The sequence below is a fragment of the Lepidochelys olivacea genome (assembly GCF_965140295.1).
Source record: "Lepidochelys olivacea isolate rLepOli2 genome assembly, chromosome: 7".
NCBI lineage: Eukaryota > Metazoa > Chordata > Testudines > Cheloniidae > Lepidochelys > Lepidochelys olivacea.
The window spans coordinates 120,408,160-120,433,127 of NC_140417.1; the positions used below are offsets into that span (position 1 = coordinate 120,408,160).

General features: G+C 46.7%; 1 protein-coding gene across 2 annotated transcripts in view; it reads right to left on the bottom strand.

The window, feature by feature from the left end:
• The window catches only part of CFAP58 (cilia and flagella associated protein 58), a 102,632-nt gene extending 79,425 nt beyond the window's left edge, over positions 1 to 23,207 (bottom strand). For both annotated transcript variants that reach the window (XM_084634152.1, XM_084634153.1), the window contains exons 1-8: positions 23,127 to 23,207; positions 19,506 to 19,787; positions 11,608 to 11,756; positions 9,988 to 10,144; positions 7,125 to 7,319; positions 5,223 to 5,360; positions 2,966 to 3,125; positions 1,302 to 1,384 (exon numbers count right to left, since the gene is read on the bottom strand). In XM_084634152.1, coding sequence (XP_084490278.1) covers positions 1,302 to 1,384; positions 2,966 to 3,125; positions 5,223 to 5,360; positions 7,125 to 7,319; positions 9,988 to 10,144; positions 11,608 to 11,756; positions 19,506 to 19,787; positions 23,127 to 23,135 — 1,173 coding nt within the window. In that variant the 5' untranslated portion in view covers positions 23,136 to 23,207. The remainder of the gene's footprint in view (positions 1 to 1,301; positions 1,385 to 2,965; positions 3,126 to 5,222; positions 5,361 to 7,124; positions 7,320 to 9,987; positions 10,145 to 11,607; positions 11,757 to 19,505; positions 19,788 to 23,126) is intronic.
• Between the last annotated feature and the right edge of the window lie 1,761 nt (positions 23,208 to 24,968).

Genomic DNA, 24,968 nt, shown 5'->3' on the forward strand with positions numbered 1-24,968 from the left:
CCTTGCAATACCCACTCCTGCCCACTCCCGCATTGTTTCTTACGGGTTTATCCCGCTCCCACCCAAACCTCAGATCCCACAAATCCCGCAAGAGAGACAGATTCCCCATGCTACTTAAAAAACAACAAAACAAAAATTAAAAAAAAACCCACCTCCGTTAATATATTATATACATAAAGGGAATTCGGACACAATTTTTACCACTAAAAGAATAAAACAAATCTTGCTTAAGCCATGTAAAAAAATACTTTAACTCCTGTTGTAATAGACACTAAATTTCTTTCTATTCCTTGCTTAAATTTAAGTATTAAAACCTTTATTTTATTTTTTTTTAAAGAAAAACTTTCTTTACCTTGCTGAAATTCTATTTATGACAAACTGACCAGAGATTTAGTGTTTTCCTGCAAATTACTGGAGTTTGAGTTTTTTTGCCACACAATTGTGGCCTCAACAAATTACATTTCACCCGCTCCCACTATTATGGCAGCAGATCCTGCGGGAGCTCCTAGTCCTGCTAGAGGGCTCTAGAATGAGGCAGTATTTTTGAATTGGAAGCTGGGCTACTGATGTTTGCATTACAGAAGGAATGGAGAGGGTTGTTCATAAGGGGGAATAATGAAGGCACTGGGGAACACCTTCCAGTCCCATTTTCTAGTAACCCGGTTGAACCTGTAAACTGAGCAAGGTTGGCCTGCAAGTCATAGAAGGAGAATAAACAGGACACCAAGATCTCAGTTTAATCAAGTTACTTTTCTAACCTCACTTTAAAAAATCCTTCAAAATCCTTCAAAACTAAAGAATCAGTTTTTCACCCTCTTCAAAAGGTAACCCTGTAATAGACTCATTCAGGATGCAGAACAATGTTTAATTCTCAACCAAGTGAGAAACCTAAAGAATCACATTATAGAGTCAAATCTACCAAACTCAGTTTCAGAAAATGGTGGCAGGAGAGATCAGGGTTAAAAACAGACAAGGCTGTGATGCAGACAGATGGTGTGTTTTTTATTAGCACAGCCCTAATTTGACTAGATTAACATTAAACTCGATATGTTGTAGATACTACAAGCAGAGGAGTAATCAACTGCTTAGAATATCAAATAACACGTTTGCAATAAAGGCAAATGCACATAACACTTACAGTCCCCTGCTGTTTTATATGCTAATACTAAGAAGTCCCTTTTGTGTTCACAGATAGTAATGTTGTTTCAATTCATAGAAAGGGGGGGAGCATGGTTTAAACTACAGACATCTCATATTCAAGGCAAGATATTTGTTTACCAGTGTTAGCAAAGCAAGCTCACCTTGTTTAATATGTCCCTTTCTCTCACCAGCTCATCTATGGCTTTCTTATCAATTTCTACCTGCTTTTTAGCAATCTCCAACTCTAAAAGCAAGGAAAAGATTATTAAACTCTGGGTTCAAACTGCATAGCTGGCAAAAACAAAGGTCTGTGGACTTTTTAAAAAGCTTTATTAATATTATATAAATGGAGATATAATTTATGACCTCCATTTGCAAATTCAGGTGCCTAAATTTAGGGATGTGAATCCATATTTAGGCACTAGTGGAGCATTAGGCCAAGATTTTCAAAAGGGACGAGTGATTTTGGGTGCCTCTGATTTTAATTTGAGACACTGTAAAGGAGCTGGATTTTCAGAAAATGCTATGCACTCTGAAAATCAGGTCATTTAAAGACATCTCAAGCTTGGCATCCAAACGGTGAGTCTCCTGAAATCACTAGTTCCTTTAGAAAATATTGGATTTAGATTTACAGAGTTGTTTTAGGTTTAGTAACAGCCGTGTTAGTCTGTATCCACAAAAAGAAAAGGAGTAATTGTGGCACCTTAGAGACTAACAAATTTATTTGAGCATAAGCTTTCATGAGCTACAGCTCACTTCATCGGATGCAATCCCTCTGGGTCAAATCCAGTCCTGGCATAAGGGCATAACTCCATTGGCTTCACTGAAGCTGCTCCCACTTAAGGCAATCTAGATTTGGCCCTTCATCCAAATACAAAGACGAATAAATCACTAACAAAATAAGTAAGAGGACATATGTGTCTGAACCAGAAATTGACATGCTGATATCGGAAAGGCTGAGATGCAGGCAATACAATGCACTGGAATGCATGAGAACAATCAAAGTTGCCAGGAGGTGCATTGTTATCTGTTGCCTTTCTCACCCATTCAAAGACAGAGCTGCATTTCCTGTGTCTTCCCCTCCATCCCAGCATGAGGCCTGATCCGATGAGGCAACAGCAGAATGGCTGTGAGACCCTTACCTTTCACAGTTGTGGAGATATGAATATGAAAGACAGCACGTCCCATACATACAGTCATATAAAATACTTCATGTCCCATATGTGCAGTCAGTTCAGTATACAACCTACAGTCTAGGCAGAGCACAGGGAAGCTTCTACTGAGGCAACATGTCCACACTAGGTATATAGCAGAATGGGGCTTTATATTTCAGCACTTCACTATAATTCAGTCTGTTGCACTGGAGTCATCTCCATACTGGTATCATTGTAGGCGCACAAAACTGCAGGGGCAAAAAAATGCCCTGCTTGTGTCTTCTTCCAATCTTCCCACAGCCAGCAGCACAATGCCCTCTGCATCAGGGGCTGGTGCACCGACAATACAGGCTTGCACACAGACACACACAGTGAGGGTATTTCTTGGGGTGGGAAGGGTTACACCTGCCACACAAAGGGGCTGCAGATCTGGCCCATTATGTTTTCACCCAGCACATGCCGCAGTGTGTGAAAATTCCAAAGACCCAGGAGACATACGTAAGGGCATTATAGCCATAGTGCCGTGCCGCTCCCATTCATATGGTCCCATACTGGGCACCAAAGAGGCATGATCTTGACTTGGAACATACACTGAATGAACATTATAACAAACAACACAACAGGGCCAGCCCAACACAACAGTGGCAACACAACAGTGCTTTGATTCCTACCTCTCTCTAGTCCAGACATTTGGTTTTTTAGGGTATCCCTCTGGTATTCTGCTTCAACTTTTTGTTCCTCTGCAACACGCAGTTTTCTCTGGATAACTTCTCTCATCTTGGAGAGTTTTGAAATTTCATGACGCATCTGAGTCAGCTCATCCTCTCTCACCTGTGTAGAAACAGAAGGGAGAGCGGTTGAGAAGGACAATCCATTTAGAATCAACAAAAGGAAATACTTCTTTGCTTAGAATATAGTTTATGTACAGTACTCAGTGGCACAGGAGGCCACTAAGATAAATGCTGCGGCTGGATTTAGAGAAAGTCTGGAGAATTGCACCACTATTAAAATAATTTAAACAAAGTCAGCTGAGGCAATGAGAAAGGTAATCAAATCTCATGCTTCAGGGCATAAGAGAGATCAATAAAGAATTCCCAGCTGCAGTCCATGCACAGCACCGCACAACTGGCTCAACGGATTAGGTCTGAGTAGCCTTGCCTTTCATTGACACATCAGCTACTGGTGACTGATGGTCTGATCTGATTCTACATCCCTAAAAGCATGAATCTACAGCTTTAAAGACCAAATCTTTGAGTCCACATCACATTATGGAATCAGGAAGTGAAACTATTGATCCAAGACACTGCACTAAAATGTTGCCAATAGTGATCATTGCACAGTAGTGACTGCAACCAATCAATACATCAGAAATAATCCCCACACCTACTATGAAACAAATATAAAATTGCCCTGTAGTTGCATCAATGCCATCACATTTTAAGCCTTCCCAAATCACAGTGCACACTGCCCCATTCGCAGAATCAGTCACTACTAGGGACCTAATCCTGTGAGATGCAGATACCTCCTGTGAGGAACTGAGTGCACCCAAGTCCTACTGACAAAGACTGGACTTCAAGAAATTTGCAAACATTTACATCACTCGGTGCTGGGGTGCTTAGTACTATGCCAGAGGTGTTTGCACACTACAGGATCAGGCCCCCACCTACAGCACCTAGCATAATGGGGTCATGGCCCATGACTAGGGCACCCACAAGCAATACAAATAAATAATAACTGGACAGCACCTTAACAATGAATTTTCAGAAATCTGTGCTCATAATTTGATGAAGTTTTGAGCTCCAACTTCCACTGAAGTGAGGATCAGGCCCTTACACAGCTAATATCTGCCTTTGCACCCACCTTGAATCTTGTACTCAGTTCCCATTTGAACATGTTGTTTGTTAAATGTTATGCAAAGATGATACTGCTGGGAATAACAATTATGCTAGCTAACCAGGCAGAGTAATCTGGTTTTTCAATAGGTAATAAAAGTGCCCTTCCAGTGTGCACAGCAATGCAACAGAAAAACAAACTCCTACAGTGAAATCTCACTGGGGTTCCCGAACAGGCTCTTTATGTTACATTAGCTTTGGACAGATCTTCTAACACGTCTGTTGTCATTTGTTTTCATTGTTTTAACCAACAGTGCCCACTGCAAGAAAGCTTTCTATCAGCAACTGACTTCTTTTAATTAGCTGAATCAGTTGTACTTTACAAAAGTTTGATAACCTATTGCTTTTCTGTCCTGTTTTCCCATATAGCCAGTGTTGTAACTGCAGCCATGCTCTTGGCTGGGGGAGATCAGATTCAGCAGACATATAGTAATAATATCTACAGTGTCTTTTATTCCCAAAAGCTCTTGAAATGCTTTAAAAACTGTATGTAGCAGTCACTTTACCCACTGATGAAATGCAGCTACCTCTGACGTGGAGCAAAACAGCTGTTTAACAGTGCACAGCAACACAAGTTAACAGTTTAGGTCAGCAAGCAAACAACAACCTACTGAATTGTATTTAACTTCCCCAATTGATACCAAAGAGGAAATTTAAGTAGGCAGGCTGTACCTACATTGGAAGTTGGCTGGGGCAGTTATTATTCCTATATATTATTGGCTTCCAGCAACACTCACAATATGCTAATCACTATACAAACATTAAGGAAGGCACAGCCTCTCCCACAGAGGGCTTACAATCGAAAAAAAGACTTTGCCTTTGTGAAAAATATCATGAGGTCTTTAATGATCACAAGTACTCAGGACCTCAGTCTTATATCTCATCTGAAACAGCACAGTTTGTACTGGTAATAGACTGGGATGCTGGTATAGTTACTGACTCAGAGGGAAGAATGCCATCTACTGAATCACCAACACCAAATTCCCAACAGCAGAGGGATATATCTGATGCCATGCAAATATGAGCTGCTACTTACTTTCAGCTCCACTGTTTTCTGCTGGTTCTCCTGTGTTATTTGTTCAAAGGCCATGCTGTGCTGCTCGTTCTCTTGCTGGAGTTTAGAGTTTCTCGCTTGAAATTGCTCAAGTTCTTTGGCAGCTCTTTCATTCAGGATCTGTTAGATTATAAAACAATCCAGATAATTCTTTTAAATCTAATTCTAATGTATCTACATAGACAGACTGGCAGCACCTTGAGTCTCCCTGGGGGATCAGAGCTACTGAAGATTTTTCTCTTGATAGAAATTGTTCTTTATCCCTGATGAAATTATTAATGTGCTCAGAAATATGATAAATGTTCAACGGCTGAGAAAAATAATTCTAATGAATAACATAGCCAGCATAATTTTCTCTGGGAGCTTTGCAAGTCTCCCTCACAGGTGGTAGATAAATATTTTAATGCCTCTTTGCCATTTGGCAGGCATCACTTACCTAGCAACTCACTACAATCATTGCAAATGAATATGAGATTCAAATAATTTTAATCATCTGAGGGGCAGGGGAGCTCTATGTTTGCAAGCAAATCCTACATTAATATGCCTATAACACTTTATGGAGTGTGCAGTTTGCTGACATCATGGCACAGCTATTTTGACAGCTTTGTTCAGCCAAAAGCCCAGAACAGCAGTTTCATGGTTCATACGGAGAACATATATTTCGATATTGGAGCTGCCAGACTTTTCTTCTGCATGATGGGACTTCCTCTGGCAGACACTACTTTATAAGTGAGGAAAGAACTATTATCATATTTTTCAGTTCAAGCTTCCATGTGTGGCAGATCAATATGCTGTTTAAAAAAAAAAGGGTGTGTGGGGGATTCCTCACCCCCATTGCATGCTGGGAGAGAGAGAGAGATGGGAGGTGAGTGTAGTGACTTCTGCAGCACAGAAGAGCCAAGGACTCAGCTGTAATGACTATGAAGGGGATTCTTCATTGAAGCTGCTGTGGTTCCCTAACGATACAAACTAGTCGCAAAACACTGCTTTAGGACTTCGCCAGAAGACTGGTTTGAAAACAGTACTTGGTTAAAAAAATAAAAAGATTTAAGACAATGCTTCATGCTTCTCTAGAGACTTTTATAGTGTTTATGCAAACATTCATTAGCTAAACTTCACAGTAATTTTGAGAGGGAGGTAAGTGTAATTTTTCCCAGTTTTCAGATGGAGAAACCAAAGCACAGAGGTTTCCCAACACACCACAGCAAGTCTTTTGCAAAACTAGGAATATAATCTGAGTCCAGTCTGCTGCGCTGACCACTAAATCACACCAGCTTTGGGGTATTTGGTCCCAATCACTGTGGTCTTTGCAAGAAGACCCCTAAAAATCATCATTAACCAGGTGGAAAACCAAAGGCCTTTAAGAGTGAAAAAAATAACTTGTCCATAAGAAAAGGATAATATTGGACTGTCATGCATTACTATTTTAATTAGGATTTAAACATCAACACTGGTATTTTCAACACAGCCTAAGGGAGTTAGGCACTTGAATCCCAGTGAATTTCATTGGTATTTGGGCACCTAAATCCTTTAGGTTCCAATGTAAATACCAGTCTAACATATTAGCATAACTGAAGCAGAACATATCTGCATTCTGGCCAGAGTATAGAAAGTCTCCTTTTACCGTACATAACGATCCTGAGGCCATTTCTTGCCACAAAACTTTAGGCAGTACTCCTTGTTGATTTCACTGGGGGCTTCTGTTTAGCATGATATAGCCCCTCCAGTGACAAAGAGATCATCTTGACAATCTAATTGGTCTTCCCCATCCCTCATTCTATTATGAAAATGCTAAAAGAGCAAACTAATTTCTTCTGTGTCTGATATCGGACCCTGATACTATTCCAATTTTTGTGTTGCAGATAACAGAATCACGTACTGTACCTTCTGTTCCTTGAGCTGCTGTTCCAGTTTTAGGAGCTCCTCTTTGTTCTTCAGCACATGCTGCTGCAGTGCCTTTATTTCACTCTGCTTGTTGTCCATTTCCACTTGAATGTGTTTAAACTCCTTCTCCAGTTTGTCCTTCTTTCGAGACTCCCGGGATGCCTCATTCTGACGCATCTGGATTTCCTGCTGGAACTGCCATCACACAGTGACAGAGGAAAAAAAGAAGTTAGGGCCTTGCCTGTCTTTTATTCAAACAAATCAGGTACAGTTTCCCTTTATTCTTATTGTGCTTAGCTTTGAGACCGAGCAGCTTTTGTTTAATACTGCCTTCCACTGAATGGAATACGGAAGAACTGCTAAGAGGTAAACAGGCTCCCTCTTAGGAGAGCTATCTTTCTGGAACCCCCCAGATGATGAGCTCAAATTATTAATTACAAGGATTTCTTAGCCATCAATCACCATACCCTAAAAGCAGCCAGCCAGAAGGCTCTGATGGATTCAACAGAGCTGAGGATACCTACCACAGCTGAGAGTCACCTGTCACCCAAACACCATGATTTTGACCCTGAGGACTAACAGCAAGAACACTCCACTAGGGATCCATTGGGGCTTTTAGGATGTTTTCATTTGTAAGTTACCCCATCTGATCCTTGGTTTACAGTCACAACATTGAAACTAACTTGGGCTCCAAGCTGTGTTGCCGGGGCCATGGTTTTGCTTATTGTACCTCACCAAACAAGCCATTTTTATAAACATTTATTACACACAAGTAAACAGTAAAGAAGGAGGGGGAAGCCAGACCACCAGGGCAATGTTCATTGCAACATCTGCTCTTACTCCCAGCCTCTCTATAGAATCTTTTAAAGGGAAAAGCCCCTCACTTAACAGACGATAATGATGTCAACAAGCTTCTGCCTCCCTGGCCCAGCACCCCTCAGAGCCAGCAGGGGACAGGGAAGAGTCAGGATGGGCCGGTCCACCAGGGACCATTCTAACCAGCACAGAATAGAGCAGTCCTGTGCAGCTCCACCTGAGCTAAGGCCATGACTGCCTGTCCCTTCAGCTGCGCCAAGCATGAGCTAAGGATGGAGCCCTCTGTCTTGGGGTTGTGGCGCAGTTTCTGGGAGGGCCAAAGCGCACTCCATGGCACACACCCTGTCAGCGATGACTGTCAATGAGCAAACGGTTTAACCCTCTGGTTCTGTGAAGCATCCCAGCTTTTTTAAGGCTCCTTCCTTCTAGCCCCACTGATTCTCCCCTCCCTCTCTGGGGCCCTTCCCTAGTCCTCCAGTGTTTCCCTCCCTTTGATAAGCTCACAGCCCGCTCCCTCCCAATAGCCTCCAATAGACCTGGGCTCTCTCCCTGCTTAAGGTCGGCAACAGTAGACAACAGCTCCTCTTCCCAACGACCACTGCCATCCCATGAAGATCTCATCATGTGACCTAGCAGCTCGGATGGACTACTTGTTGAGCCACAGCTACTCTAATTTCAGATTTCATGGCTCTGTGCCTCAGAGGCAACGTGTGGCCCAGGAACACATTATTTGGATTTGCTAGAGTCTAGATAAAAGGTTGCCAGAAGAGAAGTGCTTCTGGGACCCACTTCCTTTGGACGATCCCACTGAAGGGCCCAAGGGCAGGTTGCACAGAGTGGACTGTGACTATGGTGAGAGCAGAGAAACAATGGGAACTGATTCCTTGAAGAGTAAAATATAGCTGTAAGTCTAAGGGCTGGGGAAGGTCTTCCCCAGTAAATGTCTGAAAACTAAATGCAGTGTGGAAAGATTTCAGCAGCAGTACAAGTGCGATGGCTGTCTCTCGCTCTCATTCATTTCCCCTCTCTGTAGCAGGGCTGTCTCCCCATATCCTTGTCAGAGCAGCACAGATACCCAGTTTTCCCCTGCTTTATATCATCTACTCTCTGCTCAGGAAGCGAGAAACCAGGACTTGATATGGAACCCAGGTGTCCCACATGGCAGTGCAGGGCATGACCCCAGACCTGCTTTACTGTTTGTGCCTGACAAGAAGCCCTGGTGCTAGCTAGAAGGTTATCTCCACCTCTCTTTGTTTTTCCACTCTTTATTTCAGGTCTCTCCTTCTTGCCTCCTCTTCCTTCTGCTGTCTCTTTCTCCCCTCCAAATCACACTCATATTATTTTCTTTCACCTCTCCTTCCCCTATTGAATCTCTCCTTTCTGCATCTGGGAGCCTCCCACCATCCCCTGACCTCCTGCTCTCTCCTCATTTACATGTCCTCTTACACATTCCCAGCCTTCTACACCTCCAGCAGGCTTCTGTAGTAAGAGGAACATATTCACAGTATGATAACCTTCACAGATAGGAAACCTCCTGCAGACACGGAAGCTTCAAATGCAGGAGGGGACAGCCTCAAAGCAAGAGGAAACTACGACTCAGATAGAAAAGGAGGACTTGTGGCACCTTAGAGACTAACAAATTTATTTGAGCATAAGCTTTCATGAGCTACAGCTCACTTCATCGGATAAGCTTATGCTCAAATAAATTTGTTAGTCTCTAAGGTGCCACAAGTACTCCTTTTCTTTTTGCGAATACAGACTAACACGGCTGCTACTCTGAAATATGACTCAGATATCTCCTTCAAATGCAGGAGATTTGGCAGCTCTGGAAGGAGTCAATAGTTGACAAACTGCTTTGCAAAGAAAATAGCGGAGAAATAAGGCAAAGGATAAAAAGCACTGACGAGGAAATCCTCGGCGAGCCTCCTGAAAAGGTTTGGGATGTGAAATGGCAGGTAGCAGCATAGTAGTTAATGGAGATCAATTGCAAAGGTGGGGAATGGTTCAGGACAAAGACGACTTTTGCAACCTGGTGAGCTGCACAGACCTGAGCAATGCTTTCTTCCGCCTCATTTTTTGCCCTCTCTGTTTCCTGCTGTTGCTCTGTAGTTTGGATTAGACTTTCACGTAATTTCACAACCTCTGACAAGAGCTGGTCTCGCTCCTTTGTTACTTCTTCTTTAAACCTCAGCAAATCCCGGATACTGGAAGAAAGGAAATAATAGTCAAGCAATGTCGCAGTCCCCTTTGGGTTCTCTCGGATACCAGAACAAGCTGTTTTGTCATGATTGGGAGTTTAAAAGTCACATTTCATTTTGAACTCCTTTTGAATTAGTCCACTGCAGCTGTCAATCAAATACATGAGCTACCTACTATATTCATTAAAGAGTCATGATCAAGGCAGATGGACACAAAATTTAACCTACCACTCCATAAATCATGCTGTCTTTATTTTCACTGCCTAAAAATCTTGGGTCTAAAAATCCCAGCAATTCCCCAAAACAAGAGTTGTAACAACAGATAAACATTCCAGCTACTCCACCCTGTGCCCCTTGGAAAGTCTTTCAGCCACCTCCTTTTTGCACTATTTTCCAGGGTCCCTGCACTGCTGTGTCCATTCTCTTTGCAATCCATCTGGCTGGGGTGGCTGTACTGATGAGGTCTTGCTGCTGCACAAGTCATAAATAAATAACACTCCCTGATCTGATGAGCTAGCAATCAAACTATTCTTGGTCTCTCTTCGTATTATGGCAGCACCTAGACGCCGCAACTGAAATCAGATCGTTACTGTGCTAGGCACTGCATAAATGCAAAGTAAGTTTACCGCATAAATATACAAGACAGGTAATGGATGGGAGAACACAGAGAGCGACAAAAGCAACTTCCCCAAGATCATCCAGCAGGCCTGTGGCAGAGCCGGGAATAGAATCCAGGTCTCCCAACTTCCAGTCTCTAGTCCAGGGGTGGCCAAACCATGGCTCGCAAGCCACATGAGGCTCTTTTACAGTTAAAGTTCGGCTGATGGAGCCCCCACCGGCCCCCATTCTCCATCTACCAGACTGTGGGGGGAGTTTGGAACTTCAGTCCTGCGGCAGGGTGGTAGGGCTAGGGGCTTCCGCCTAGCAGGGAGTGGGAGCTCAGGGCTGAAGCCCCGAGCCCTAGAAGGCACCTGCCGCAGGGTAGAAGCCCCAAGCCCCGGCAGGTATACCCTGCCGTGCTGAAGCCCCAAGCTTCGGTAGGAGCATCCCAGCTCTCAAATTTTAAAGATTGTCATATGCGGCTCGGAGGGTCAATAAGTTTGGCCACCCCAGTGGACCACGCTGCCATCATGAGTGCAAAAATTTGCAGGATCAGCTCTCAAAATCAGTCAGAGATCAGACAAGACAGGCTGGCAGATCCTAGGACATTTTCATCTGATCTCTCTGGGCCTGATCCAACACCCATTGAACTCAATGGGCCTGATTTTCTGTTGTCCTGTGCTTTGCATGGTCATTTGCACCAGTGAAAAGTGAGTGCAAAGTGGAAGTAAAACACTACTATTTTGATTTACACTCACCTTGCATTGGTGTAAGTGACTATACAAAGTGCATGGCAATGGAGAACCAGCCCCACTGAGTTCAATGGGCATTGGATCAGGCTCGCTCTCTCCTTCATGGAGATAACTTACTTGTGCTCTTGACCCAGTGATAATCCAGATCCTTGCTCCACTAATTTAGTCAGGTTCATAATTTCCTCTTTCAATGAGAGAATGGTTTCCTTTGCTTTCTGCTCCTTGTCATAGGCTGCATCTACCATTTTCCAGGCTTTCTCAATCTCCTGGGAACATCATGGGAAAACAGTTTAACAAATTAAATTGGATTCAGAATGTTTTGTCTTGGTTAATTAATAATACAGGTTTTGGTGTTTTTTCATATTTAGATATATATCAGTTTTCTCCTTCCATGGACTATTCACTGTGGCCAGTGCATATTATACTAGGTCAGTCAAGCACTATCTATTTATACTCAATTGAGGATCTGGTCCATTTTCTCTAATAGACACACTGGGCTTAACATTTGCAACTCTTGTTGTAGGATTTGGTTGCGTGACTCCCACTGAAGCCAATAAGAGTTTTATGGCCAAAAACTCACTCAACTCTCTGAGACTTCATGTCTTAAGGGACATTAAAAAAATCATATTTCTGTCTTAAAATGTTTCATCTACTCTAGTTACAAGTAATACCTAAAATCATTATAACTGAGATTAGAGGAGGGGAAAAAAGACTTTTTTTCCAGTTTACTTTGTGCATTTGTTGACAATACTGTCGCAGTTCAGGGCAACTGCACCTGTATTCCCCCTCCATCGTCCCTCAAGGCCATCCAATCCCTGTCACAGAGACTATTTTTACAAAGTCACTTTAGCTGTTTCCCATGTAGAGAGTTAGTGAGGCCCTGCTTCAGCAAAGCACTTGAGCATGTGCCTAACTTTAAGCCCATACGTAGTCCTATTGACTTCATATGTCTTAGTTTAAGCCGTATTTAGAGCTGTGGTGGAACTACTTTGTGCTTACATTTAGGCGGATTGTCATAACTATAAAGGGAAGGGTAACCACCTTTCCGTAGACAGTGCTGTAAAATCCCTCCTGGCCAGAGGCAAAACCCTTTCACCAGGAAAGGGTTAAGAAACTAAGGTAACCTCGCTGGCACCTGACCCAAAATGAGGGGACAAGATACTTTCAAATCTGGAGGGGGGTGGAACAAAGGGTTCTGTCTGTCTGTGTGATGCTTTTGCTGGGAACAGATCAGGAATGCAGCCTTAAAACTCCTGTAAAGTTAGTAGGTAATCTAGCTAGAAAACGCGTTAGATTTTCTTTTGTTTAATGGCTGGTAAAATAAGCTGTGCTGGAGGGAATGTATATTCCTGTTTTTGTGTCTTTTTGTAATTTAAGGTTTTGCCTAGAGGGATTCTCTATGTTTTGAATCTGATTACCCTGTAAGGTATTTACCATCCTGATTTTACAGAGGTGATTCTTTTACCTTTTCTTTAATTAAAATTCTTCTTTTAAGAACCTGATTGATTTTTCATTGTTCTTAAGATCCAAAGGATTGGGTCTGTGTTCTCCTGCACCAAGTGGTGAGGATTATTATCAAGCCTTCCCCAGGAAAGGGGGTGTAGGGCTTGGGGGGATATTTTGGGGGAAGACGTCTCCAACTGGTCTCTTTCCCTGTTCTTTATTTAAAACGCTTGGTGGTGGCAACATACTGTTCAAGGACAAGGCCTAGTGTGTACCTTGGGGAAGTTTTTAACCTAAGCTGGTAAGAATAAGCTTAGGGGGTCTTTCATGCAGGTCCCCACGTCTGTACCCTAGAGTTCAGAGTGGGGAGGGAACCTTGACACAGATGCTTACATATTTTGCTGAATCGGAGTCCTAGTCAGCCTCCTTTGGTTGTAGGTGGGTTTTTTTGTTTTGTTTTTTGGAGGGAGAACTGCGGGGGAGGGGTGTCTTTCACCCAGTAACTGGAGAGAGAAACTTTTTGTAATAGGAAAATGTGGTTGTGATGCCACAAAAATTGCCAGATGACTAAGGCATAGTTGCAGTAACTTAAGCTGCTTTTAACTTTTTTTTGAAATTTACTAGATTCCATGTTAAGAGTGTCTCTTTAATATCTTATGAAGGTTGTGTAACAAACAGATGGAAGTAAGGAAGTTAGCAGTCAAGGCTGGTAGGTGTCTCTAGCTCTCAGTATTGTGGGAGAAGAAAAGAAACATAAGCCAAACGTACTAGTTAAAATTCAAATACCAGACTTACTAGGAGTTTGGAGATTTATTTCAGATTTAGACCCCAAACCTTTCAATGTAACTCTGTATAGGCACTAAGGTCTGCACTAGTAGATCCCGATATCAGCCTCCCATCCAACTCCCACTGAAGTCATGGGGAATCTTTTTATTAACTTCAATTGAACTTGCAACTTTACTCAGGTGAGTATTCTCACAAAAGTCAATGGGGCTACTCAGGTAAGTAATGATTGCTCACCTAAAAGTAAAGGTTACAGGATTGGGCCTGTAGATCCTTATGCTCTCTATGACAAAATTTCAGTTTTCAGTCTGATCTAGGGCAATATGTAAACTGGAGACATCCTGAATGGGGTTTTGCAATTTACTTTAGCTGGAACAGGACTAAGCCTAATGTTACCTAATTGTAGTAATCTGTTTCTAACTTCAAGTGGAGGAATGGGAGGTTGCTTCTTTTACATTCAAGATTAAAAGAAAGGAAATCTCTGATGATGGAAACCTCTGTTTTTAAAAATCACATATTACTCATTGGAAAGATAGGACTTAGAAAATACAGAGCATGTCATAATCTTTTAGATAATCAAATTACAATTAGTAATTAAAAAATGCATTGCAATTTATTGCATAATTAACACCAGAGACTGAGCTATACTTGATGGTTGTACTAACAGTCGTTCAGAAAATGTGTGGAAAAGATTTCTAAAGATTATAAAGCAGCTGGTTCATAAGCTGTAGATTCATAGATTCATAGATATTTAGGTCAGAAGGGACCATTATGATCTGTAACTGTATGGGTGTTTAAGTAACAAAAGTGATTGCACCAATTTAATTTTTCAAAGACTGAGGGCTTGCCTACACATACAGTGTTGCAGTGGAGGTGCTGTAGTGCTTAGTGAAGACGCTACCTGCAGGGATGAGAGAGCATAGTTAATCCACCTCCCTGAGTGGTATCTATGTCGACAGGAGAAGCCCTCCCATTGCCACAGCGTTGTCATAGATTCATAGATATTTAGGTCAGAAGGGACCATTATGATCATCTAGTCTGACCTCCTGCACAACGCAGGCCACAGAATTTCACCCACCACTCCTGCGAAAAACCTCTCACCTATGTCTGAGCTATTGAAGTCCTCAAATCGTGGTTTAAAGACTTCAAGGAGCAGAAAATCCTCCAGCAAGTGACCCATGCCCCATGCTACAGAGGAAGGCGAAAAACCTCCAGGGCCTCTTCCAATCTGCCCTAGAGGAAAATTCCTTCCCGACCCCAGATATGGCGATCAGCTAAACCCTAAGCATATGGGCAAGATTCACCAGCCAGATACTATAGAAAATTCTTTCCTGGGTAACTCAGATCCCACCCCATCTAATATCCCATCACAGGCCATTGGGCCTATTTACCATGAATATTTAATTACCAAAACCATGTTATCCCATCATATCATCTCCTCCATAAACTTATCGAGTTTAATCTTAAAGCCAGATAGATCTTTTGCCCCCATTGCTTCCCTTGGAAGGCTATTCCAAAACTTCACTCCTCTGATGGTTAGAAACCTTCGTCTAATTTCAAGTCTAAACTTCCTGGTGGCCAGTTTACATCCATTTGTTCTTGTGTCCACATTGGTACTGAGCTTAAATAATTCCTCTCCCTCTCCGGTATTTATCCCTCTGATATATTTATAGAGAGCAATCATATCTCCCCTCAGCCTTCTTTTAGTTAGGCTAAACAAGCCAAGCTCCTTGAGTCTCCTTTCATAAGACAAGTTTTCCATTCCTCGGATCACCCTAGTAGCCCTTCTCTGTACCCCTTCCAGTTTGAATTCATCCTTCTTAAACATGGGAGACCAGAACTGCACACAGAGTTCGGTCAGCATAATTGCATTGCTCAGGAGTGTGGATTTTCCACATCCCTGACTGATACAGCTATACCAACATAAGTCTGCAGTGTAGACCAAGCTCGAAAATTAGTAGCGCTGGTTAACAGTCCTGGGTTGACAGCCCTGGAGAATGAAGTCCTATTAGCCACAGCAAGGGCAGCACAGGCTTCTGAACACTGCTCTGATAATGTCCCTCCATCCTAACATGGTGGGACACCTCTAGAGGCAAGCGTGAAATTTGTTCTCTGTAGTTCAATTCAGTACTTAGCTTCTCTGATGTGACTGTCAACAAAGAGCTATTATGTGAAGTGTACATAAGAAAATGGATTGAAACCATAAAACACAGGGCTGAGCAGCCTCAAACGGTAACAACTGCTGATCACTATTGACCTAGGCCACTTTCCTTCAATCTGATCTAAAGAATCAGGCCTCTGCACCGGAACATTTCAACAGGACTTCACAAGGTGCATGGGTCTGCTTCTGCTGTTCAGACTGCAGGACTGGGGCCTTCTTTTGGATTTGATCCAGTGATCTAGAAGGAAAAGGCTCTGCACCCATTACCTCCGTGACCAACAGTCACCAACATTTAGGTCTTTACTTTTATTGTTTTTACAGGAACTGCCCCAAGAGAATTCTCCTTTCCCTAGCACACACTGTGATAAAAGACCCATGGCATAGCCACAGCTGGCCAGAGTCAGCTTACTCAGGCTTGCAGGGTTCAGACACTGTGGCTATAAAACTGCGGTATAGACATTCAGGCTAGGGCTAGAACCCTATTTTTGAGACCCTGCAAGGATGGGAGGGTCTCAGAGCACAGCTCCAGCTCAAGCCCAAGTGTCTATGCTGCAATTTCTAGCCCTGCACATCTGACGATCTTTTCAAAGCAACTAGTTAGTGAAATGATAGTGAAGTACAGTGAAATTAGGATTAGTCATAGGATTCCTTTTCAGACAGCAAAACAGCAAGCAATTTTGAGGGTACGCTGAAAAAAATCAATAGCAACTAAAGAGTTTCTCAAAGACATGATAAAAACATTTTTGTAACAATGTTATAGTGATACCTGAATACTTAGCCCAAAGATTAAGCCTGTTAGCCAAACTGAGCAATACCTGTGCTCTGTGCCCCCACATCAGCACATCCCTGTGCTTTAAAAGAGTAACAGTTATGAGCTGTTTATTGTGCCCTGCCTCTCTAACTGTAACATATTGTCCTCCACCTGGTGACGGTGCCCCCATAAGGCTTTATGGAAATATGCTTATGAATGTATATATATGACATAACTGGAATATGTTTTATGCTATATATGCCATGTAACATATCTCTGTGAAGGTTATGATCTACTGAATCTATTCATCCTATTCGTATGCATGTATCATTTTTGTATTCAAAGTTATGAATATTGGCATATACTTGCTTGATTTTTGAGTAGCCTTTGTAAAGCATTTGGTCAGCTTCTGGAGAAAGCAATGTGCAAATTAAGTGCCCAATCAAGAACCACTTGAAGACGCCAGTCCACATCTGAGCTTTCCCAGGAATGGGGCTTGGCTGGTAAGAAACTCAGTCATGCATGGACACGTGACTGGCCCATGTGACTCCAAAACTCCATTTTGTAGCTGGATTCTACACAGGGGGAGGGAGAGGTGTCCACCCTCAAGAGAAAGTCTATTTAAACCCCTGGGAGACCCCTCCATTTTGTCTTCAGCTGGCTCAGGAGATAGCCTCTCCACCCCCAAGGATACCTGAAAGAAACTGGAACAAAGGACAGTAACTACAGGGGGGTGTGAGTGATTGCTGGACCCAGACTAGAAGGAAACTAGTCTGTAAAAGGAAGCTTACTGGGTGAGGTTTTTATCTGCATTCAGGTTTCTTAGACATAGACTTGCATGTTCTATTTTATTTTGCTTGGTAATTCACTTTGTTCTGTCTGCTATTACTTGGAACCACTTAAATCCTACTTTCTGTATTTAATAAAATCACTTTTTACATATTATTAACCCAGAGAATATATTAATACCTGGGGGTGGGGGCAAACAGCTGTGCATATCTATCAGTGTTATAGAGGGCGAACAATTTGAGTTTACCCTGTATACGCTTTATACAAGCTAAAACTGATTTATTTGGGGTTTGGGCATCTGAGTGTTAAAGACAGGAACACATCTTAAGTTGTTTTCAGTTAATTCTGCAGCTTTGGGGCACGTGGTTCAGACCCTGGGTCTGTGTTGGAGCAGACTGGAGTGAATGGCTCAGCAAGACAGGGTGCTGGAGTCCCAAGCTGGCAGGGAAAGCAGGGGCAGAAGTAGTCTTGGCACATCAGTTGGGAGTCCCAAGGGGGTTTCTGTGATCCAACCCGTCATACACCCTTTCCACACCAGTCTCTCGGCTACTACAATGGTGGGTGCTGTTACTGTGTACATCCCTTCAGCCTCTTGGCTGCTGAGATTAGCAGAGATAATATCCTTCCCACTCTACCCCTCTTCAGCTTTATGGTATTTATGAGAGGATTTCTCTGCTACTCTATCACCCTCCCCAGCTTCCACTTTTTGAGTCTTCTTCCCCACGAACAGTTCCAGTGCCTCCCTCCACTCCTGCTGAGAGATTGCCCAGATAGAAGCAGAGTGAAATTGACATGATTCGCATCAATTTCAGAACTGTCTATAAGGATCTGATTAGCATCAGGAAAAACCTGCAAGAATTTAGACAGTTTTCATTCTGCCACAATTTGGGAAAGCCCTGAGCAGTAGCAGAGGCACAAGAACACCTCCTGGGTGTAAAGCATTTGGTCAGCTTCTGGAGAAAGCTCTAGGGACACCAAAACCACTCAGAGAGATAGAATATCAGGGTTGGAAGGGACCTCAGGAGGTCATCTAGTCCAACCCCCTGCTCAAAGCAGGACCGATCCCCAATTAAATCATCCCAGCCAGGGCTTTGTCAAGCCTGACCTTAAAAACCTCTAAGGAAGTAGATTCCACCACCTTGCTAAGTAACCCATTCCAGTGCTTCACCACCCGCCTAGTGAAAAAGTTTTTCCTAATATCCAACCTAAACCTCCCCCACTGCAACTTGAGACCATTACTCCTTGTTCTGTCATCTGCTACCACTGAGAACAGTCTAGGTCCATCTTCTTTGGAACCCCCTTTCAGGTAGTTGAAAGCAGCTATCAAATCCCCCCTCATTCGTCTCTTCTGCAGAATAAATAATCCCAGTTATTAATGAGTCTACTCTACAGCCTTATTGAAGAGGCATATGGCTTTTAGCTCATGCAGTAGAGGCTCATGCACTGAGGTCCCATGTTCAATCCCGCCTGCCGACAACCAGGGTCTGTCGGCGTTACATCTGCTGACTTGGGATGATAGTACTCCCAAGAATTTACACTCAGATCACATATGGATGGTTGTCTTCTCAAACATAAGGACAAGAAGCTTAATTTTTTTTAATGAAAATTTACAAAAGTTCATGACACTCCCTTGGGGAAAAATCCTACTTGCAATAGGCAGGTGGATTTTTCATGTCTTGCCAATATTTAAAATGTCTATAGCATTTCAGAAACATCAACTAATTAATCTCGAAATGCCCCTGTGAAGTATTTAATATTACTCCCATTTTACAGATAAATCATCTTAAGCAAAGAATTAGTAACTCCTTTGAAGCCAACAGAGTTAGAGTGGACTGTGTAAATAAGCACAAAATTAGACTGATAGATGTTGAGACATGCCCAAATGCAACTCAGCAAGTCAGTAGAAGAGCAGAGGTTAGACAGAAGGTTTCAGCTCCCAACTCTATACTCAGTCCACTAGCTCATATCACTTCTCTATAGCAGAACTATATCTTCAAGACATTGAACTGATTAAAATTTTCCCTCAGCTAACTACTGCGTCCTCCATTAAATATTTTCTGTTCGTATTTAATTCTATTTAAATTTTACCCTCTTCAGTGATGTTATCGTCATCTGATCATCTTGAGAGAGCTTCAGGGCTGTAGCCACTTTAGCCGAATTCACCACAATCTCAGCATTCAGCTCCCTGCATTTTGACATGAGACGCCTTTCATTTTCATACGATTTCTTCATAACCGTGTGGAGCTTCTCATATTCTATTCGGAATTTCTCCAGACTTTTATCTCCCATAAGTTCATTGATGACTTCTTGGAAGTCTTTTTCCAGTGCTTCGAAGGCATTTTCTTCTACACACAGTCTGTCGTTCCTTTCCTGTGTTAAATGAGGTGGATAATCAATTAGCAAGGGGAGTTCAAAAATCCCAATTTTGTCAGCAGATGACCACAAGAGATAACAGCAATATATTAATGACAGCTCATTGGTAACTAACCATGATGTAAACCTTCTGTGTAGCAGCTCCCTCCCTCCCATATGAAATTCACATTCCATTCTATTTGTAGAGGCCAACGGGTAATGGACAAGATGGATGCTTTTTATGTCTAATGTCTAAGGCTTTAATTCTGATCTCTCTTACACTGGAATGACTTCATTAAAATAGAGTTGTTAAACCAGTGTGAAATTGGTGTGAAAAGAGAATCACACCAAATAAGCTTGCGAGTAATGGATCTTTTTCTAGTACATGTAAAACATTCATCTCATATCTTAAGACTAAATGTATTATTATTCCATATATTTGGATATGCCATTTAGACAAAGACTAATTAAATTGGAAGGTGCTCACAATATCTATTTGACACTTAAAATACCTTTCTTAGAGCTTACAAATAACATCCTAATGAAATGAGTTAAGGTTCATCTTTTTGTGTGTTGGTGAGAAAATATTTTTGGTAAAACTTTTTGGTGACATGACGTTAAAACCAGCAACACACATAGGGCTGAATGCATCCCTGGTGTAAATCTACCAATGTACATGATGCAGCAGATAGGAATTTGGCCCACATTCTGGACCAGATTTTTTTTTTAAAGTGGCCAATGATTTGTTGTGCCTGCTTTTCTGGGTGCTTGGCTGGGCCTGATTTCAAGAAATGATCGGCACCGTGCCTCCAATTAAAGTTGATCAAAGTTGTGGGAGCTCTGAAAATTAGGCCCAACATGTCTCAAGATGGACACCAAACACTGAGGCATCCAAACTTATTGGCTGCTTAAAAATCTCACCACGTGTGTCTTACATCATTTTCTGTCTTCATCAGAAATAGCTTCAGGTGCACCAACAAGCAGATTCTTCTCCGCCACCTGATCAGCCTCTCAAATAATTTAAAACTCTGCAACATTTTAATTGCTGATAGAAATGCATATATGAAAACGAAACGACGTGGATGAGATAAACAGTATTAATGTCAGAGTCTGGTCAGCCCCAGTATTTCCTTTGCCCAGAGCTTCAAGAATCTACATTGGCAAAGTTTCAAATAGAGGGCAGAAGACAAGAAAAGGCCCAAGCACAATGAACTGCAAAGGGGTTTGTCCTCAGCTAGATCTGGATTAAAGCTGTGCAGAAAGCCTCAGTGTAACCCACACACCTCCTGGGTGTAGTGTTCTGTCCCCTCTAGTGGCATCGAGACCACTTAGAGCAGGGGTGGGCAAACTTTTTGGCCTGAAGGCCACATCTGGGCATGGAAATTGTATGGTGGGCCATGAATGCTCACGAAATTGGGGGTTGGGGTTTGGAAGGGGGTTCGTACTCTAGCTGGAGGTGCAGGCTCTGGGGTGGGGCTGGGTATGAGGAGTTGGGGCACAGGAGGGTGCTCCGGGCTGGGACCATGGGGTTCAGAGGGAAGGAGGGGGATCATGGCTGGGGCAGGGGTGCGAGAGGGGGTCACGGTTGCAGACTCGGGGTGGCACTTACCTCAAGCAGCTCCTGGAAGCAGCAGCATGTCCCCTCTCTGGCTCCCATGCGGAGGCGCAGCTCTGCACGCTGCCCCGTCCGCAGGCACCCTCCCTGCAGCTCCCATTGGCCTCGGTTCCCAGCAAATGGGAGCTGCGGGAGCGGCACTCGGGGCAGGGGCAGCGTGTGGAGTCCCCTGGCTGCCCCTCCGTGTAGGAGCTGGAGGGGGGACATAGCACTGTTTCCGGGAGCTGCACAGAGCGGGGAAAGCCCCTGACCCCGCTCCCTGGCTGGAGCGCCGGAGCGGGGCAAGCCCCAGACCCCACTCCCCAGTGGGAACTTGAGGGCCAGATTAAGACGTCTGAAGGGCCAGATGCGGCCCCCAGGCCATAGTTTGCCCACCCCTGATTTAGAGAGTAATGAGACTGCTACAGCATTAGTTAAGGGCCATGGGGCTTTTATCTCATGCAGTAGAGGCTCATACACTAAGCTCCAGCGATCCCAGGTTTGAAATCCCACCCTGCAATGACCGGGACTTGTTGTTGTTACCTCAGCCCACTGCGCTGCTCTCATAGGGAGGAGGAGTGGGTCGCAAGGGGTGCCAGACCCAGCAAAGGAATGTCTTTATTAATTGGGTTGCTGAAGGGCACATTTTCAGCACAATCTTATCAAAGTTGCTGCTCCCAGATTATGACAGACATCCCCGTCTTTTCTCAGAGTACTTTAAACACCATGGTCAGGCACCTGGGGACACTTAGATTGGGTGACCCTTGGAGCAGGAGCCCCAAACCACAGGCTGGGATGGGCTGAGATTCTAATGAAGAAAGGGGCAGGACAGAGAGAGCAGTGGAGAGAAGGGGATAGGGAGGAGAGAGCAAAGGGATGGGGAGGAGGGTGATGGGGAGGGGATGGGGAGGAGGAGAGAAGGGAGGGGGATAAAGAGTGCGATGGGGAGAGGGGAAAGGAAAGCAAGGAGGGTGCAGAGAAAGATGGGGAGATCAGGGGGCTGGGAAAGGAGACGGGAGGGCCTGGGCAGGGAAGAGGGGCGCACAGGGGGAGCAGGGCGCTGAGAAGGGAAGAGGGGTGCAAGGGGGGAGCAGGCGGTGGGAGGGGCTGGGCAGGGAAGAGGGGCACGGGGGGTCTGGGCGGGGGAGAGGGGCGCGGGGGGGGTGCAGCGGGGGGGCTGGGCGGGGAAAAGGGGCGCAGCGGAGTGCAGGGGGGGTTGGGGAGGGGAGAGGGGCACAGGGGGCGGCTGGGCAGGGGAGAGGGGCGCGGGGGGGTGCAGCGGGGGGGTTGGGCGGGGAGAGGCGCGCGAGGGGAGCGGGGGGGCTGGGCAGGGGAGAGGGGCGCGGGGGGTGCAGCGGGGGGGATGGGCGGGGAGAGGCGCGCGAGGGGAGCGGGGGGCTGGGCGGGGAGAGGGGCGCGGGGGGGGTGCAGCGGGGGGGCTGGGCAGGGGAGAGGGGCGCGGGGGGGTGCAGCGGGGGGGCTGGGCGGGGAGAGGCGCGCGAGGGGAGCGGGGGGGCTGGGCAGGGGAGAGAGGGGAGCGGGGGGGCTGGGCAGGGGAGAGGGGCGCGGGGGGGTGCAGCGGGGGGGCTGGGCGGGGAGAGGGGCGCGCGGGAGGGAGCGGGGGGGCTGGGCGGAGGAGAGAGGGGAACGGGGGGGCTGGGCGGGGGAGAGGGGCGCGCGTTGGGGGAGCGGGGGGGGGCCGGGCGGGGGGAGCGGTACCATGGGGGGGAGGGGGCCGGCCTGGCGGGGGAGGGGCTGCTCACCTCGCTCATCTTGCCGCGGAGCGGGAGGGGCTCCGGCCCGGCGCTGGCCCGGGGGGGGGTCGGCGGGTCCCCGCGGGGGGGCCGGAGGGGGCGGGTTTCGGCGGCTCAGGCTACCGGGACGCGGCTGTGTACACGGGCCGCCCCTCCCGTCTCCTAGCAACCGGCTCCCCGCCCCCTCTGCTCTCTGCTGGGGCAGGGGGTGGTGTGGGGCAGGGCGGGGGATGAGGTGGGGCAGCGGGGGGTCACTAGGGCAGGGGGTGGGGATGGAGCAGGGTGGGGGATGAGGTGGGACAGCGGGGGGTCACTAGGGTGGGGATGGAGCAGGGTGGGGGATGAGGTGGGGCAGCGGGGGGTCACTAGGGCAGGGGGTGGGGATGGAGCAGGGTGGGGGATGAGGTGGGGCAGCGGGGGTCACTAGGGCAGGGGGTGGGGATGGAGCAGGGTGGGGGATGAGGTGGGCCAGGAGGGGGTCACTAGGGCAGGGGGTGGGGATGGAGCAGGGTGGGGGATGAGGTGGGGCAGCGGGGGGTCACTAGGGCAGGGGGTGGGGATGGAGCAGGGTGGGGGATGAGGTGGGGCAGCGGGGGTCACTAGGGCAGGGGGTGGGGATGGAGCAGGGCGGGGGATGAGGTGGGGCAGCGGGGGGTCACTAGGGTGGGGATGGAGCAGGGTGGGGGATGAGGTGGGCCAGGAGGGGGTCACTAGGGCAGGGGGTGGGGATGGAGCAGGGCGGGGGATGAGGTGGGCCAGGAGGGGGTCACTAGGGCAGGGGGTGGGGATGGAGCAGGGTGGGGGATGAGGTGGGGCAGCGGGGGGTCACTAGGGCAGGGGGTGGGGATGGAGCAGGGTGGGGGATGAGGTGGGGCAGCGGGGGTCACTAGGGCAGGGGGTGGGGATGGAGCAGGGCGGGGGATGAGGTGGGGCAGCGGGGGGTCACTAGGGTGGGGATGGAGCAGGGTGGGGGATGAGGTGGGCCAGCGGGGGGTCACTAGGGCAGGGGGTGGGGATGGAGCAGGGTGGGGGATGAGGTGGGCCAGCGGGGGGTCACTAGGGCAGGGGGTGGGGATGGAGCAGGGTGGGGGATGAGGTGGGGCAGCGGGGGTCACTAGGGCAGGGGGTGGGGATGGAGCAGGGTGGGGGATGAGGTGGGGCAGCGGGGGGTCACTAGGGCAGGGGGTGGGGATGGAGCAGGGTGGGGGATGAGGTGGGGCAGCGGGGGTCACTAGGGCAGGGGGTGGGGATGGAGCAGGGTGGGGGATGAGGTGGGGCAGCGGGGGGTCACTAGGGCAGGGGGTGGGGATGGAGCAGGGCGGGGGATGAGGTGGACCAGCGGGGGGTCACTAGGGCAGGGGGTGGGGATGGAGCAGGGTGGGGGATGAGGTGGGCCAGCGGGGGGTCACTAGGGCAGGGGGTGGGGATGGAGCAGGGTGGGGGATGAGGTGGGGCAGCGGGGGTCACTAGGGCATGGGGTGGGGATGGAGCAGGGTGGGGGATGAGGTGGGGCAGCGGGGGGTCACTAGGGCAGGGGGTGGGGATGGAGCAGGGTGGGGGATGAGGTGGGGCAGCGGGGGTCACTAGGGCATGGGGTGGGGATGGAGCAGGGCGGGGGATGAGGTGGGGCAGCGGGGGGTCACTAGGGCAGGGGGTGGGGATGGAGCAGGGTGGGGGATGAGGTGGGACAGCGGGGGGTCACTAGGGTGGGGATGGAGCAGGGTGGGGGATGAGGTGGGGCAGCGGGGGGTCACTAGGGCAGGGGGTGGGGATGGAGCAGGGTGGGGGATGAGGTGGGGCAGCGGGGGTCACTAGGGCAGGGGGTGGGGATGGAGCAGGGTGGGGGATGAG